At 42.2% G+C, this 16857-nt stretch overlaps 1 protein-coding gene across 3 annotated transcripts in view; it reads left to right on the forward strand.

Moving 5' to 3' along the window:
* Positions 1–15206, forward strand: part of ATP5F1C (ATP synthase F1 subunit gamma) — a 19207-nt gene extending 4001 nt beyond the window's left edge. The window contains exons 2-10 of one of the 3 annotated variants that reach the window (XM_049626805.1): positions 5303–5337; positions 5809–5940; positions 8382–8586; positions 9155–9298; positions 9634–9698; positions 10846–11001; positions 11436–11532; positions 14413–14449; positions 15066–15206. In XM_049626805.1, the coding sequence (XP_049482762.1) occupies positions 5303–5337; positions 5809–5940; positions 8382–8586; positions 9155–9298; positions 9634–9698; positions 10846–11001; positions 11436–11532; positions 14413–14419 (841 nt within the window). In that variant the 3' untranslated portion in view covers positions 14420–14449; positions 15066–15206. Of the gene's footprint in view, positions 1–5302; positions 5338–5808; positions 5941–8381; positions 8587–9154; positions 9299–9633; positions 9699–10845; positions 11002–11435; positions 11537–14412; positions 14450–15065 lie in introns of those variants that run through there. The other 2 variants (XM_049626806.1, XM_049626807.1) reach the window with 2 other exon arrangements.
* The last annotated feature ends 1651 nt before the right edge of the window (positions 15207–16857 follow it).

A 16857-nucleotide genomic window follows, 5' to 3' on the forward strand; every position in this document is an offset into this window, starting at 1 on the left:
AAAAAAAAAAAAAAAAAAAAAAAAAAAAAAAAAGGATAATAACACACACGTCTTTAGAACTGAATGAAAGCTAAACATGATGAGAGCACTTCAAAATGGGAACATAGGGCATGTACACAGCATAAAGAATCACAAGAGATCTTACCTCTTCATACCTCTCACCCAGGATACTTAAGGAAACTGGAACATTTTGTGTTCATCCAAATATGGCATGCAATTCAGATTTATTCCCTGTGCTATTCTCTGACAAGAAACTTGTGTCTGTTAAATTGGAATATTTGCCTAAAACCGTAATGTCCAATGTTTCCTTACGGTCTGTAAATTTAGAATGTTTGGGGTGAAAATTTTGATATACCCCCCCAAAATCATCAAAAATGATGTTGCTTTTCAAATGCCATTATGAAAAAATGTTAAGGGAATGGTCAGTATGTCAGGTAAGTCTGTAATGGGATAGCAGAGCTTGTCAGTATTTGACAGCTCTTCTCTTTTCCACCACTGGATCCATTCTTATAACCTAATCTAACACTTTTCATGCAGTCTCCTTCCTCTTTATATTTCTTTCTCTGTGGCTGCGTAATACTGGTAAAATACATAAGTCAAGAGATTTTTAAAAAGAACAGTTTTGGTTATAATCTTCCAGGTTTTTTTTTTATGCACATAAACACAATAAAAAAATTAGTTGATATAACAATTTCATAATCTACGTTTTTGAAGTATTGTTAACAGACTATTTTTTAGTACAGTTTTAGACTTTCAGAAATATTGAGCCTGTAGTACAGAGAGTTCCATACACCCATGTCCCACTCTGGACAGGTTCTCCACTTATTAACATCTTGCATTAATTAGCATGTTACATGTACTACAATTAATGAGACAATATTGATACAGTATTAAGGTGCATAGTTTCATTAAGGTCACTCTTTGTTGTATGTTCTGTGGTTTTTGACAAATGGATAATGACACGTATCTACCATTATAGTATCATACAGAATGGTTTCAGTGCCCTAAAAATCTCTCCCCGAAATCCTGGCAACTCCTGATCTTTTTACTCTTGCTATAGTTTTGTCTTTTCTGGAATGTCAGGTAGTTGGAATCATACAGGATATAGCCATTCAAATGGGCTTCTTTGCTTAGCAATAGACAAAGTTCCTCCTCCGTGTCTTTTGTGGCTTGATAGCTCGTTCATTTTTACTGCTGAATAACTCCACTGTATGGATGTACCAGTTTGTTTTTCGGTTGGTTCGCGTGTTGAAAGACATATTGGTTGCCTCCGGGTTTTGGCGATGGTGAATAAAACTGCTTATAAACATTTGTGTGCAGGTTTTTGTGTAGACCTGTTTTCAGCTCAGTTGGGTAAATACCTAGGAGTATGATTGCTGTATCCTATGCTAAGACTGTTTAGATTTGTAAGAAACTGAAGCCATCTTCCAAAGCAGCCGTACCATTTTGCATTCCCACCAGCAGGCAGTGGGAGTTCCTGTTGCTACATGCACATCCTTGTCATCATTTGGAATTGCCTTTTTTTTTTTTTTTTTTTTTAATATAGCCATTCTTGGGGTGCCTGGGTGGCTCGGTTGGTTAAGCATCCGTGACTCTTGATCTCGGCTCAAGTCATGATCTCATGATTAGTGCGATTGAGCCCCACGTTGGGCCCTGCACTGACAACGGGGAGCCTGCTTGGGATTCTCTCTCTGCTCTCCCCTGCTTGCGTGTGCACACATGTTCTCTTTCTCTAACTAAATAAAAACAAAATAAAAACGTAGCCATTCTTCTAGGTGGTAGTGGTGTTTCACTGTTTTAATTTGTAATTCCCTAATGACTGCATAGCTGAGTATCTTTTGTATATGCTTATCTGCCATCTGCCTGTCTGCCTCTGCGAGGTTTGTGTTCAGATCTTTTGTTCATTTTTTATTTGGGTGCTTTTCTTATTGAGTTTTAAGAGTTCTTTGTATATTTTAGATAACAGGCCTTTATCAGATATGTGTTTTGCAAACATTTTCTCCTGGTGTGTGGCTTCTGTTGACGGTGTCTTTTGTAGACCAGAAATTTTTAAAATTAAAAGTCCAGCTTGATCATTTTTTTTCTTCCATGGATCATGCTTTTCATGTTTTATGTTAAAACTTACATATTATCGAAGGCACCTCGATTTTCTCCTGTGATACCATGTAGAAGTTTTATAGTTTTGTGTCTTACATTTAGACCTATGATTTATTTCAAGTTAATTTTTGCAAAAGGTATAGGATTATCTAATTGTTAATATTGATAATTATTAATTATCAATTACTATTTTTGCATATGGATGTCCAGTGTTCAGTACCACTGTAGAAAAAAGTATCCTTTCTCCATTTAATTTCCTTTGCTGCTTTATCAAACATGAATCAGTTGACTGTATTTGTATGGTTCTATTTCTGGGCTCTTTTTTTTTCCCCCTATGCTGTGTCGTTTGTTCCCCTGACGTATTCCATAACTGGAAGCCTGTGTCTCCCACTGCCCTTCACCCATTTTGCCCAACCCCCACTCCTCCACCCTTCAGTTTTGTTCTGTGTATTATAGGTCTCTATCTACTTTTTGTTTGTGTATTCGTTGGTTTTTGTTTTCGATTTCACTAATTAGTGAAATTTTTGAGCTCTCTCCTGTCTTCCACTGATCATTTGTCCACATTGTCTTAGGATTACTGTAACTTTATAGAAAGTCTTGAAATCAGGTAGTGTCCGTTCTCCGGCTTTGTTCTTCAATATTGTGTCGGCTCTTCTGGGTGTTTCGCTTTGCCAAATAAATGTTAAAATCAGTTTGTTGATATATAGAAAATAACTTGTTGAGGTGTTTGTCTAAAATTGTATTGATCAAGTTGGGAAGAAGTGACACTTTAGCAACATTGAATCTTCCTATTTATGAATGTGGAATCTCTCACCATTAATTTAGATCTTTTTTTTCATCAGTTTTGTAGTTTTCTTGGCACATATTTTATGTTTATATGTAGTTTTTTTCCTGTGTTTTTTTGTTGTAAAATATACATAACATTAAATTTACCATCATAATCATTTATAAGTCTACAGTTCTATGATACTGTTTCTCTAATTTGAAATTCCAATTGTTCATAGCTGCTATAAAAAAATGAAATTGACTTTTGTATATATTGACCTTGTTCCCTACAACCTTACTGTAATTGGTTCCAGGAGTGTTTTTGCCAATTCTTTGGGATTTTCTACAGACAGTTGTGCCATTTTTAAACAAAGGCAGCTTTATTTTTTCCTTCCCAATCTATATACCTTTTATTTCCTATTTTGTCTTAATGCATTAGCCAGGAATTCCAGTACAATGTTGAATAGGAGTGCTGAGAGGTTATCCTTGCCTCAGTCCCAATCTTAGGGGGAAGCTCCTAGTTTCTCAGCATTAAATGAAGGGTTTTTTTTCTTTGTTTGTTTGTTTTGGTAGATGTTCTTTATCGGTTCCAGGAAGTTCTTTATTTGCTGAGAGTTTTTCTTTTTTCTTTTTTCTTTTTTTTTTTTACCATGAATAGGCATTAGATTTTGTCAAAAATTTTTTCTGCATCTATTGACTGTATGATTTTTCTTAAATGGTGAACCAGCCTTGCATACCTGGAATGAATCCCACTTGATCGTGGTGTATAATTCTTTTTAATACGTTGTTGGACCCAATTTGCTATTCTTTATTGAGGAATTATGCGTCTGTGTTGATGAGAGGTAATGTCCTCTAATTTTCATTTCTTACAATGATTTTATCTTGTTGATACTAGGGTAATGTTGACCTTAGAGGATTAGGAAATGGTCCCTCTTCTTCTCCTTTGGCACCAACTTCCATGCTCCATCAGTTACAGATCTGTCTGTACCTGAAAGTCTCAAAAATCTCACGTGTTTTCCAAACCCATTGGACCTCAAACCCATTTCCACCTCATCCTAGGGTCTTTATAAATGTCATTTTCGTTAAAATTCGTTACCTCCAGTGAGATCATCCCCACCCAGTTTTTCGGTCTTGGTTAATGACAACACTGTCTACTCAGGTCATGAAATTAGAAATCATTCTTATTGTTTTCCTTTTCACTCTTAAGAACTTGCCATAAACCTAGGCTCCTGCTGCTTTGCCAACATGTTTACTTCAGGTTCTTGCTGCAGCAGCCCTGTGAGTCTCCGTGTCGTCAATATTCCAACGTCATCGTATGCTTGTCACTGACTTTATATTTGGTGACACATTGTCTTATTTAGGAGGGCAGCACTCCTCTTGTATTTATCTCTCGTGTGTGTGTGTACGCATTTAAGTCAAATCTGTATTTATTTATTTATTTTGGGGGGGGGATGGGGGCAGAAGAGAGAGAATCTCAAGCAGGCTCCAGGCTCAAGTGTGCACCTGAGCTGAAATCAAGAGTAGGACACTCAACTGACTGAGCCACCCAGGTGCCCCTAAATCAAATCATTTTTACTTTTATGCATTAGCACTTTAATCATGAAGACTAGAAAAATATTTAATGCAAATCTTTAGTTCTATGAATCTTGTTTATGAGATAATAGCATGCTTCTCGTGGTCACAGACCATGTCCTGGAGCATAGTAGCTGCTTAGTACATGGCACCTGGCCGGCTCACTCGGTTAAACGTTCAGCTTTGGATTTCGGCTCAGGTCATGATCTCACAGTTTGAGAGGTCAAGCCCCCAATCAGGCTCTGCACTGACAAGGTGGAGCCTGCTCGGGATTCTTTCTCTCCCCCTCTCTCTAATCCACCCTGGCTCAAGCTTGCGTTCTCTCTCAAAATAAATAAATAAACTTAAAAAAACTTAAAAGTATATATATTTAAAAAATAAAAATAAACTGTACTTTCACACATGTGATCATGTTAGAATGTATAATTGATCCTAAGTGTTGCTATGAAAAGGTTTCAGTGAACTAAGGAAGTCAAGGTAGCATTTTCAAGGTGGCTGACCGTGGTTTTAGGTATAGCTGGATAGCCTAACAAGGGGCAGGACTTTCCTCTTGTGGAAACAGTCTAGGCAAAGGTGGGACTAGACGTGTGTGAACACCATTTGACTGCACTGGAAGCTTTGTGTTGTTGGCTCAAACAAAATGAGGCCTTTGGTAATAGGGTTTGGTGTCCATATTAAGGACTAAATATATATAAGTATGTATTTATAAATATATGTTTATATGTATGTAAATATATGTATACGTCCTGCACGTGATGGATTGTTTCTTTATGGGGCAGTGTTTAAATTTATTAACTTTGAAGGTTTTTCTTGTATAGTAGGGTGATTTTTCAATAAACTAAAATATTTTTAAAACCTTTATTTTCAGGATCCAAGTTCGAAATATGGCAACATTAAAAGATAGTAAGTATTTCATCTCAATATGTAATTAAGAAAAACCAAATTTTGACAAATAATCAAAAATAGGCCGCTTTAGCCCATTGTATGTTTGGTCAATTTGATAAAATGAATCTAGGTCTTATGTGTATGACATTGACCTTGTTTTAGAAAAGACCAGCATGAGGTGACACGTGGTTGTTCTGATGCTGTCGTCCGTAGAATGACAACAATGTGACTAGAGAAAACTGTATGTAAATGTTGTAAGAGTATAATGTCCTGCTGTCTGCGGCCATCCCGCCTGTCCTGTCCTCCGTGGCAGCCAGGCTTCGCCTTTGCGCAGTACGCATTCTGACTTGAAGCCTCATTTAGCATCATGCTGTTGCCTGATGGCCTAAGTGCTGATTATGCTACCTGGCAGTTTAGAAAGATATTTCGATAAATTTCACAAGTGAAATGGTAACTCTATTATCGTAACACAGCACTTCTGTTTTTCAGTTACCAGACGGCTAAAGTCGATCAAAAACATCCAGAAAATTACCAAGTCTATGAAAATGGTGGCAGCAGCAAAATACGCCCGAGCCGAGAGGGAGCTGAAACCAGCACGAGTGTATGGAGTAGGATCTTTGGGTAAGAGAAGAGGACATCACAGATTAGGAGGAACCCTGAACATGAAGGTCACCACTGATGACTTTTATCTGGTGCTTACCGTGATGACAGGCCTGTTCTGAGTATTTGACATCACTGGTTTTTCACAGCAGCCTACGAGGGTCAGAGCCCCCGCTTCACAGATGAGAAACCCTGAAGTCGGGTCGCTTACCCAGGGTCACCTCCCAACATGGTTTGGCATCAAAGCCTGTCTCTTTGTTAACCACTGTATGCGGCTCTGTGAATGCTGAAAGTACTCCGAAAATCTTCCTAGATTATTAAATATACAATCAGGAAATGGGAAATGCGGTGCATTCAGATCAGGTGCTTGACTTTGTCCTGTTGGATTGTAATGTGCGGGGTGGGGAGGTGGTCCCTGCAGTGGAAATGACTGAGCAGGCACGGATGGGACTCGTGACGGCATGAGTGGAATGTTTGAACATCAACCGCAAAGAAGGCAAAATTTGCTTGTTTCCAAATTGGAGAAAATTCACGTCTCCTCTGTGTGTTAATGTATCTACCTATTAGATGTAAATCGCCTTGTGCAGTTTTCCTGTGTTCTTCCATGTTTTTTAAACATCCGTTCCTACTGGCAAAATTATTGCGTGAGAAAAGGATAGAGCACTAGGCCCGGGTGGAAACGGCGACTCACTTTAATAACTGCACGGTTAGTTTCACGCAGCTGGTACGGAAGAGAGTTAATAGGTTGGTTTCCGCGATCCTGATCACCTCCAGCCATTTGCTCTCATCAGTCCTATTCGCTGCACAAGAAATACATAGCACGTAGTTGGTGGCTTAGTAAAGATTGGTTGGTAAATCACTGTAGCCTGTTTGTATGAAAAGAGAAAGTCATTTCATGATTCACCTCTCTCGCTGATATGAGTGAGTATAATAAATTTGTTTCCCTCCAAAGTCTATAACTACAAAATTATCTAATAAAGCAGAAACTGCCTTAGATGTCAGATTAGACTATTTGTGATAAAATAGTAAAAATTCAAGCCAAGGCTGCCGATCTGTTCTGAAGTCCTTTATACGAAATATTAACTGCTAGATATTAAGTGGCTGATCGTTGTAAATATTTAAAGTCTTCCAGCAGGCATCTTACGCTGCACAAATATAAAACGTAAAAAGAGACTCAAAAAAGAAATAATCTCGCTGCTCTCCTGCACTTTGGAGTATTCGCTTTCTGCTTTTTCGTGGAGGGTCCTCGGGTGCTGGCATGTGAGAATCATTGCTCTGTAATGAAATAGGGAGCAGCAGGACTTTGGTTGAAACAGGTGAATGTGGCGGCCAGGAAAATGCACCGTGCGGCGGCGAGGGCACTGGCCACGCGAGCTCACCCTGCACTTGCACCCCGGCCGCGCTCCCGTGGCCTGGGCCGAGCCGGTACCACAGCCGGCGGGAGACTCAGGCAGGCACATTCCAGGGAGACTTGCGGCTCCTCGGCAGGCAGACTCGCTGAACTTCTCCTAAACGGCACAGCGGTCTGGGAAGCTGCCACCCAACCTCTCTTCCCTCCTTCCTGAGAGTCAAACCTGCGTCATAATGTGATGGCTCGTTTGTCTCCTTCCTGCCTTCCCCCGCAGCCACTTCCTCTCCTTCCCCCATAAATCCGTGCATATTTCATCCTGTTTGATCCACTCTTGGCCTGTGCTGCTTAGAAAACTAGACCAGCCAAGCAAGGTCATTAAAGCAGTCCCCAAAATAACGTGGCATGTGGGGCACCTGGGTGGCTCAGTCGGTTGAGCATCTGACTTCGGCTCAGGTCATGATCCTCACGGTTTGTGAGTTCGAGCCCCGCGTTGGGCTCTGTGCTGGCAGCTCGGAGCCTGGAGCCTGGAGCCTGCTTCCGATTCTGTGTCTCCCTCTCTCTCTCTGCCTCTCCCCTGCTTTACACTGTCTCTGTCTCTCTCTCAAAAATAAATAAACATTAAAAAAAATTTTTTTAAATAAAAAAAAATAAAGTGTCATCTGCTATTTTAATGCCAACAGTTTATAAGAGGCTTGATATGCAGATTATATGAGCACGTCAGTAAATATTTGCTTCCTCCTTTTTTGGTTATATACTGAATATTTATTTGCATTCTTCAGAAGTCTGCCATCTAGATAAGCTGGTACTCTAATTCAGGCCCCTTTACAAGTTCTTTAATTATACTAGAGATTTCTTTTAGTCAGTACTTGAGGTAAATTGGCCATTAAGTGGCCCTTATCATATAGAGCCTTTATCATACAGAGATTTAAACCTCTATGGTTTTCAACCGGATTGTAAATGGAGTAAGTACAGTTTTGATTACATTAGTTAGTTGCCACCTAAATGTAACTTCATGATTTTGAAAACAGCCAACTTGTAAATAGGGATTATTGCTGTATTTGGCGTGCCTTACGTATTTTAAAATTCTTGCTTTTGTTTGTTTGTATTTAAGCTCTGTATGAGAAAGCTGATATTAAGGCGCCTGAAGACAAGAAGAAACACCTCCTAATTGGCGTGTCCTCTGATCGAGGGCTCTGTGGTGCTATTCATTCCTCGGTTGCCAAACAGATGAAAAATGAGGTGGCCACACTCACGGCAGCCGGGAAAGAAGTTATGCTTGTTGGAATTGGTGATAAAATCAGGGGTATACTTCATAGGTAATTTAGATACCGTTTATGTTTAGATGGGTGCAAGCATGAGTAAATGGGAGTGTCTTTGATGGTTAACGTCAGCAAGGTGTCTTTTTTTTCGTTACCTGTTTTTATACCCCCAGAGAGGTCTTGGTTTTGTTTTTATTATTTCAGGAGTTTCAGAATATACAGATTTCTTCCATTATTTACTTGTGTTTCTCCTTCATCCAACCCGTAAGTGGAATGCAACAGGAAAAGCAAAAGCTGTTGGCCTTTTAAAACACATGAGGACTCTGAGGAGCCAGCACAGCCTGGAAATGTCAGAAATGAACAGTAGTTAGTTGAGATCAGAAGAGAAATAAAGGCACAGAGACATGTAACACGAGAGAGGCCTGATTATTAGTCGTTAGTTCCCGCAGCTACTGCAATAACGATAGCGGATGGAGCAGCTCAATTCAGGGAACGCTCTCCTCTTTCCCCCCTCCGCCCCAAAAAAGCCTGACCCACGGTAATAATACTTTTCCTTGTCCCCTGTGTTATTTCAGCAGAAATACTCCTTTAAACTATTCTGTGTGATCTCCTGGTTCTCTTGCAGGACTCACTCTGACCAGTTTCTGGTGTCCTTCAAAGAAGTGGGAAGAAAACCTCCTACTTTTGGAGATGCATCTGTCATCGCCCTCGAACTACTAAATTCCGGATATGAATTTGATGAAGGGTCTATCATCTTTAATCGGTTCAGGCAAGAAAAATTTAGTATTCAAAGCTTTTTACTGCTTGTGTTCCTATTTTAAAATAAGGAAATGCTTAGTGGACAGTTGAAAATATTGTTTTGAGGGACGCCTGGGGTAGCTCGGTTTGTTGAGCGTCTGACTCTTGATTTTAGCTCAGGTCACGATCCCAGGGTCATGGGATCGAGCCCCACGTGTGCTGAGTGTGGAACCTGCTTAAGATTCTCTCTCTCTCTCTCTCTCTCTCTCACTCACTCACTCACTCACTCTGCCCCACTCGTGGTCTCTCTCTCTAAAAATAAATGAAATAGGATTTTGAGGTTTACCTCTGCTTTATGATTTCTAGGTCTGTCATCTCCTACAAGACAGAAGAAAAGCCCATCTTTTCCCTGGATACCGTGGCAAGTGCCGGTAAGTGGTTTTTGTGTGAAAAGTGTTTTCTGTGTAGAAAGGAGAGATTGGCACGTTCAGGAAAACAGTGTTTGCTAGGATGGCCTGTCTCCGTGGGAGCACGTGATGTTTGGCTCTTTCTGTCACCGTCCGTCAGTGGTTTCCATGATCATTAGTGACTCTCACTCCATTCCTTCATTAACTGAACGTAAATAAACAAGTCATTAGACTTGCTTTCTGTTCTCAGGGATCGGAGAGCCTGGCAGCATTGGCTCTGCAGGCTCTGGGGCCCCGCTGGGTGAAGCACAGCACAGTCAGGGGCCCCGGGGCAGCCCTGCGAACGGTGCTCACAGTAATGCACACTGACCCACACGGTTCTCTCGTCTCAGCATTTGAGTGGCGTCATTGCTCAGTGAAGCACCCTAGACACAGTATTCTAGAACCGATTTTACTTTCCTGAGGCATTCTCCCTTTCTACATATTTCATCTGTTGAGGCGTACGCTTTGTAACATTTCGATGTGCCTGAAGTTGGGGGACGCTTCTGCTGGCCAGTGGCGGGTCATTTTTAATTGACGATGGTATTTCTTTCTTAATGGTGTACGGTAGGGGTTATCAGCCATAGTGTTTTAAGTCTGATGAACTACAGTACTGTTAAGATGAGTATCGGCTTCTAATTCCGCCCCCCTTCGATGTTCCACTTCCCTCGCATTCTCCCGATGGACATGTGCAGGCTTCCCCAATAATCACATGGCTCATTTGGGATTTTTGTATTCCACTATACGAGTGTCAGTTTTGTCATTAATTCTTTTGTGAAAACCTACACCCACAGATTTGTTGAGTATTTGCTGACGTTGTGCCAGGCACTCTGATGCCCGAGGACTTCAGAACCGTGAAATGCAGTGACGTTACTTTAATTGTTGGCTTCTTCGTTTTTATTAGGCGTTTGCAGTGAAATATCAAATGCTTTGTTTACACATTGTGTTGCGCTGAAAATCTGCTATAATCGGTAGTGTGGAAATGGATGAAATTTTGAGAGCTGAGTGTTTTCACCTGTCTTACCTTGTTGACTTCTGCTCTGTAATTAGTGAGGTGTTTACTGGTAGGCTGCCTTGATGAAATCACTGTGCGCTGCATAACTTCAAGGAAATGTCTGACTCGTCTTAACAGAGAGCATGAGTGTCTATGATGATATCGATGCTGACGTGCTGCGCAATTACCAAGAATACGCCTTGGCCAACATCATCTACTATTCTCTAAAGGAGTCCACCACGAGTGAGCAGAGTGCGAGGATGACGGCCATGGACAATGCCAGCAAGAATGCCTGTAAGTGCACGGCGATCTCTTCCGAGAGGCTTCTCTTGCTGGGAGTAGCATGAACACCTTGCCTCAAATCATCACCGTCAACTAGACCAGGAAACAAAAGAGCAAGGATCTCGCCCCGGTTCTGCCGCTGGTTCTATGACATTTTTGACCAGTGACCCTCTCTCTCCTTGAATTTTCTTATCTGAAAAGATAAAAAAAATAACTAACGTTCTCTGCCTTAAAAGAAGTGCGTCTTACTTGGCAGGCAGTAAAGTTGCAAGTATTTTGAAAAGGTATCCGTGGAAGTGGTAAAAATATCTTCCTGAAATTCTTTTGAGAGGCCAGTTCGGGTACCCCAAGCCATGAAGCAACATACCCCTGTGAACGTATTAATGAACAAGTTATGGTCTCGTGGTGTTAGGCTTTGCCGACTAATCCTTCTGTTCTGTTCGCAGCGGAGATGATTGACAAACTGACTTTGACATTCAACCGCACCCGCCAGGCGGTCATCACGAAGGAGCTGATCGAAATCATCTCCGGCGCCGCGGCTCTGTAAGTAGCGGCGGGCTGCCTTCGCACGCCCTGCCTCACCTCCCTGGGTCTGCCGGCTCCCCGCCTGCATGTTTGAAAGCGTCAGTTTTGTTTTGCTAAAGGTAGAACGATCCGTTGCTTAACCTTGGAACCTACTCTTAGGATATAAAGATTTGGTGAGAAGGCCTGTCTGGTTTATTCTGCTTATTTCTGCTCTACCTTTTGGGCTTACTTTCTTCTTTTTAGAAATCAATATATTGCTAGCTTTCATTTTCCTAAAGCATTAGGAATAAGGATGTGGATAATTCTGTATCATTTATAAAATCTGTCTTCGGAACTTAAAACATCATAAACCAAGCTTTCGAAGTACAGGATTGCTTTGGGATTTGGTTTCACATAAATCTTGGGTTTTTTGGTAAATCTTGTAGAAACTGGTTCTTTAGTTACTGAGTTTTCTATGTCAGTATAAGATAACGTACCTTTTCCTTAACGTTTCTTGGTTGTCTAGATATGGTATTTGTTGTGAAATCACAGTTAAGAAAATGAGGATTCTGTTTTAAAAAATGACTAAATTGAACACCCACTATGTGCTAGGTTCAGTGCTAGGGAGTGTCAAAGGGTGTGATACTTTCTGTCAAGGGATACACATTCTAATAGCATAACAAACATACGCAGGTACTTGTGATGCGCGATAGAATGTGTAGTAAGTTATCTTCGACTCGTTCTCACGCCCTACTAATTAGTCACTAAGCTCTATAAATTTTACCTTCAAATATGCCTTGAAGTTTTCCCCTTTATGCCCACTTAATGCAGATCCTTGTCATTTCTCTCCTGAATTAAAAAAAGATACCGAGTGCATAGTCATCCTGCAAAAGTACCTTAGCTTGAGATATGTGATCCTGTTTTTCCTGGCCACCAGTACTCTCCAGTCTAGTCTTACCACTACCATATCTCACTTCCCTTGAACTTCAACCACATGAATGTACTTCCGGTCTACAAATATGTCATGTGCTTTTGCCTGAAATGCCATTCTTATTTTCCCCTTGCATCCTGGATTCTTCGGCTGACAGACTCCCATTTGTCTTGCCTGCTCTGAGAAAATCCTTTCTCCCAGGAAAACGTCCTCCACAGTTTGGGTGGGGTGCCCTTCGTGAACATCCTGTGCTTCCCTTTATCAACAATTACACTATTTTATTAGGAATTGCCTGTGTACTCCTGTGGCTTAGGAGCGACCGCGTCTTACTTTTGTAGCCCTATCACCGGGCACATACTTCCTCAGTCAGTATTTGTTGAGCAAATGGGGGATGTTCCATAAGAAGTGGAAGTTCAGGGCACCTGGGGGGCTCAGTCGGTTCAGCATCCACCTTCGGCTCAGGTCACGATCTCACGGTTTGGGAGTTCGAGCCCCGCATTGGGCTGTCTGCTGTCTGCACGGAGCCTGCTTCGGATCTTCTGTGCCCCTCTCTCTCTGCTGGTGTCCTGCTCGCATGCGCTTGTTCTCACTCTCTCTCAAAAAGAAATAACCATTTTTTTTTAAAAAGTGGAAGTTCAGAGGAGGGAGAAATAATATTTCACTGGGTATGTGAGAACGTGGATCCATGTGTGAAATTTGGATAGATCGATTCATCGCTAGAGTGACATTTAAGTTGGTCCTTAAGTATTGTCTCTCTCTCCAGGGTAGAAACTGGGCAGAATGTCTCAGAGACATAAATAGTGCTGTTGGAGACCGTTCCATATGTTGTCAGTCGGGTCCATGAGCTTTGCCAGCCCGGGAGTCCTTGGTCTTACTGTTTTTCAAGCCTCACGTTAAGGCCGACCCATCTCTCAGTCTAGTCACTGACGTTGTGTTAGCGTCGCAGAGTGCAGGCAGTGAATCGTTCGTTGTCCTCCTTGCTGCCCGTCCTGGGCCAGTGCTGAGCTGGGCTCCTCTTGGTGTCAAGCGTGAGGAGGCCTGGGGGGAAGGGCTGCATTCCGAAAGTTCCAGGGACTGTGGGACCCAGAGCCAGGATTTTATTTTCTCTTGAAAAAGGAGCACTGGGAATAAAATGTGAGGACACGACATCTGCGGAATTGGGGGCCGCACGCTTTCTTGACCAGAAATGTGAGAAACCTGGCCAAAGAGGAGCGAAATCAAGGGGAATGAGGACGGGGAGATTGGGACGTAAAACTCAGAGTTGGAACAGAATATCAGAAAGTCAGAAATTGGGGTGCCTGGGTGGCTCAGTTGGTTGAGCGGCCGACTTCGGGTCAGGTCATGATCTCACAGCTTGTGAATTTGAGCCCGTCGGGCTCCGTGCTGACAGCTCAGAGCCCGGAGCCTGCTTTGGATTCTGTGTCTCCCTCTCTCTCTCTCTGCCCCTCCCCTGCCCATGCTCTGTCTCTCTCTCTCTCTTTCTCTCTCAGAAAGAAATAAACATTAAAAAAAAAAAATCATAAATTGACCACTAAATTTTTGCTTTCTAGAAAGGTAGTCTGAATCCTTTATTAAGGGTTGGCTGTGCAGTCCAAGACTGGATTGTCCACCCAGGGCACTGGCCTGCTCTGTAACCCATGTTATTCCGGCTAAAAACTTTACTACTTAATACAGACACTAGACTACTGAGTAGTATGTTATACTGTGTGCTATTGACAGAAAAAGCAGTGGCTTAAATTATACTTGCAGAGACTTGCCTTCTTGCATGAACATGGTTTTATTGTTCTAACCAGACTGAAATTGGTTAACTTTTTGTAACAGTCATTGAATCTGTTTTAAAGGACTATTTTGGGAACTAATTTACATGATCTACTCCAGACACTGAGTGAGGAAATGGATGTTTTTAGTTGGAAATTATACCTGATTAACTAGCATGGATTGCTTCTTGACTGGTTTGTTTTGTCTTTTTCTTCTAACGTAATAACCAGGGATTAATGAAAACCAAGTTTCATCCTCAGACGAGAGGTAAAGTGGTATTATTTCATACATTCTCCCCAAACCCCTCCGGAAGAGAAATCCGGCAGATACAATTGAAGCTGATTTAGCAACAGCGAAACGGATTCTCTGAGATTTAGGTTTTGGCCCATTTAGAGTAGTTGCCAGCTTGTGGTAGCATATGGGTAATGCCAGGGGGCTTCTTTTTTTTTTTAAGATTTATTAAATACACTTTAAGGATAGAGAATTGGGATTATTTTGAGATACTAAACAGAGATTGGTGAAGAGTGGTGGTTCTCAAACTTGGTGCTGTCAGGACCCCTTCACGTCTGATACAGTAGAAGAGGGCTAGATTCTCATCTGTCTGTACTCGTTCTGTTCTGATATTACAGGCCATGTAGCCTCTGGAACATGGTACCATACAGGCTTGAGAATGAGTAAAACAGGCAAATAAGAAAAGAGGTTTGCCCTCATGGACCCCACGGAAAGGTCCCCAGACCAAAATTCGAGAACAACTAGTATATAGTAACATTTTATTATGTAAAGTCAGTTCTTTAAATCCCACTTGAATATATATTATCTCTTGAAACGTCATTATTTTTCCCTCCAAAACTGATTTTTATTTGCTCTGTACTTTGTTTTTCAGGTAAAGAAGGAAAATTCAGCCGACTGATTTCGTTTTTAGGTTACTGCTGTCCTCCCTGTCAGAAGAAATTGTTGAAACTACTAAAGACAGCAAGATGTTTGTAAATTATCTTACAATAAAGAACTTACCATAAGAAAATCACTCTTTTCTTACTATGTATTAACAATAGTTAATAGTTTTCAAAATGAGATTTTAAAAATAATTAACATATGGTACCTGGGTGGCTCAGTCAGCTAAGCATCCTATTCAGCTCAGGTCATGATCTCACGGTTCGTGAGTTCAAGCCCCGTGTCAGGCTCTGTGCTGACAGCTCGGAGCCTGGAGCCTGCTTCGGATTCTGTGTCTCCCCTCTCTCTGCCCTTCCCCTGCTCACGCTGTCTCTCAAATTTGAATAAACAGTAAAAAAGAGTTTTTTAAAGAGTTCTTCAGATACTTTATTATTTTACCAACAACTATTTTCATAAAAATGAACTGAACAGGGAGTAATAACAAAAACTGGTTAGCTACCGCAAACCTGTAGAGAACAGTACTGACACCGGGAGAAGGCTGCTGAGGGAAGATAAACTGAATAGAATCCAGAGTCATTTCCCAGCTTCCCTGAGATTTTACTAGAGTCACCTGATGGGTCCGTGAATGAGGCAGTGAGGCATTGGACAGATACAGAAGTGTGTTCAAAGTACCGGGTAACTTTCAGGAACGTTAGCAAGGAATGGGTGCTACGCGGGGGGGCGGGGCGGGGAGTATTTTGCTTCCAAACACGTTGGCCTGTCTCCAGTTTCGAGGACAGCAGAACACTTCTGTGAGGGTGAACTGAGGGTTCTAGACAACACGGCAGGAAGAAACGCGGGAATTTGAGCACACTCAACAGAAACAATGTTAAGCTGAACGTGATGTACCGTCAGGGTTCGGAGGAGAAGACCATAGTCGTGGGGCGTCGTATCAGCCCTCTCGGTTTGTCTCTGGGGTGTGGATGTTCTGGTCTGTTCGTGGTCCCAGGTCAGGCACATCGTTGTCCTGGGTTTGCTGGCCTTTCTGAGGACTCCCTCTGCCTTTCCCCTGGGTTGGATCTCATTTTCTGTGTCCCACGTTTCCCTCTCTGATACGCTAGTGGGACACAGCCTCCAGGTAAACAGGTAAACCTTTGAAGACCTTGCAGATCTTAAAATGCATTTTCTATGACGTTTTAGTGGAGCAGAGTGGGTTGGAATGCCAGCTCAACCCTTGCCAGCTGTGTGATCTTGGGCACGTTAATCTTTGTCTTGTCACCTGCAAGATGGAGGTTAAAGCAGTACTTGCCCCATAGGGGCTGTGATGAAGATGGAATGAGCGAATCTTTACAAAATACTCAACCCAATGCAGGGCGAGTGCTGAGTAGAAAGTGATGCCACCAGTGTGCACGGGGGCTCCTGGGCCTCTGCTTTAAGCCCACCCCTGGCACGGACTCTCTTGTCCCAGTGCCCCCCAGTACCCGGTTCTTCCGCGTTCCGCCAGGACCAGGGCCCCCAGAGTGAGTCAGAGCCCTGCTTTCAGGATGAAAGTTCAGTCCTCGGCTCCTGGGTCCTCGTGGGTCAGCAGACCGGCATACACCCTGTTCTTAGAGACGGCAGTCACCCCTGGTTCCCTCTGCTGCAGCTCTCGCAGGAAGTGCTGTTTCCTTAGCACCGCTGGGTCTCCCCTCAAATCCACTCTCGAGATAATGACTTCATCTAGAGAAAACTCGCAGGCGGTCAAATTTCACTGTCTTCAAGTGTATATAATGCAGGGATTTTTAGTATAAACACAGAGTTATGCT

This window comes from Panthera uncia, chromosome B4, assembly GCF_023721935.1.
Source record: "Panthera uncia isolate 11264 chromosome B4, Puncia_PCG_1.0, whole genome shotgun sequence".
NCBI classification, from domain to species: Eukaryota; Metazoa; Chordata; class Mammalia; order Carnivora; family Felidae; genus Panthera; species Panthera uncia.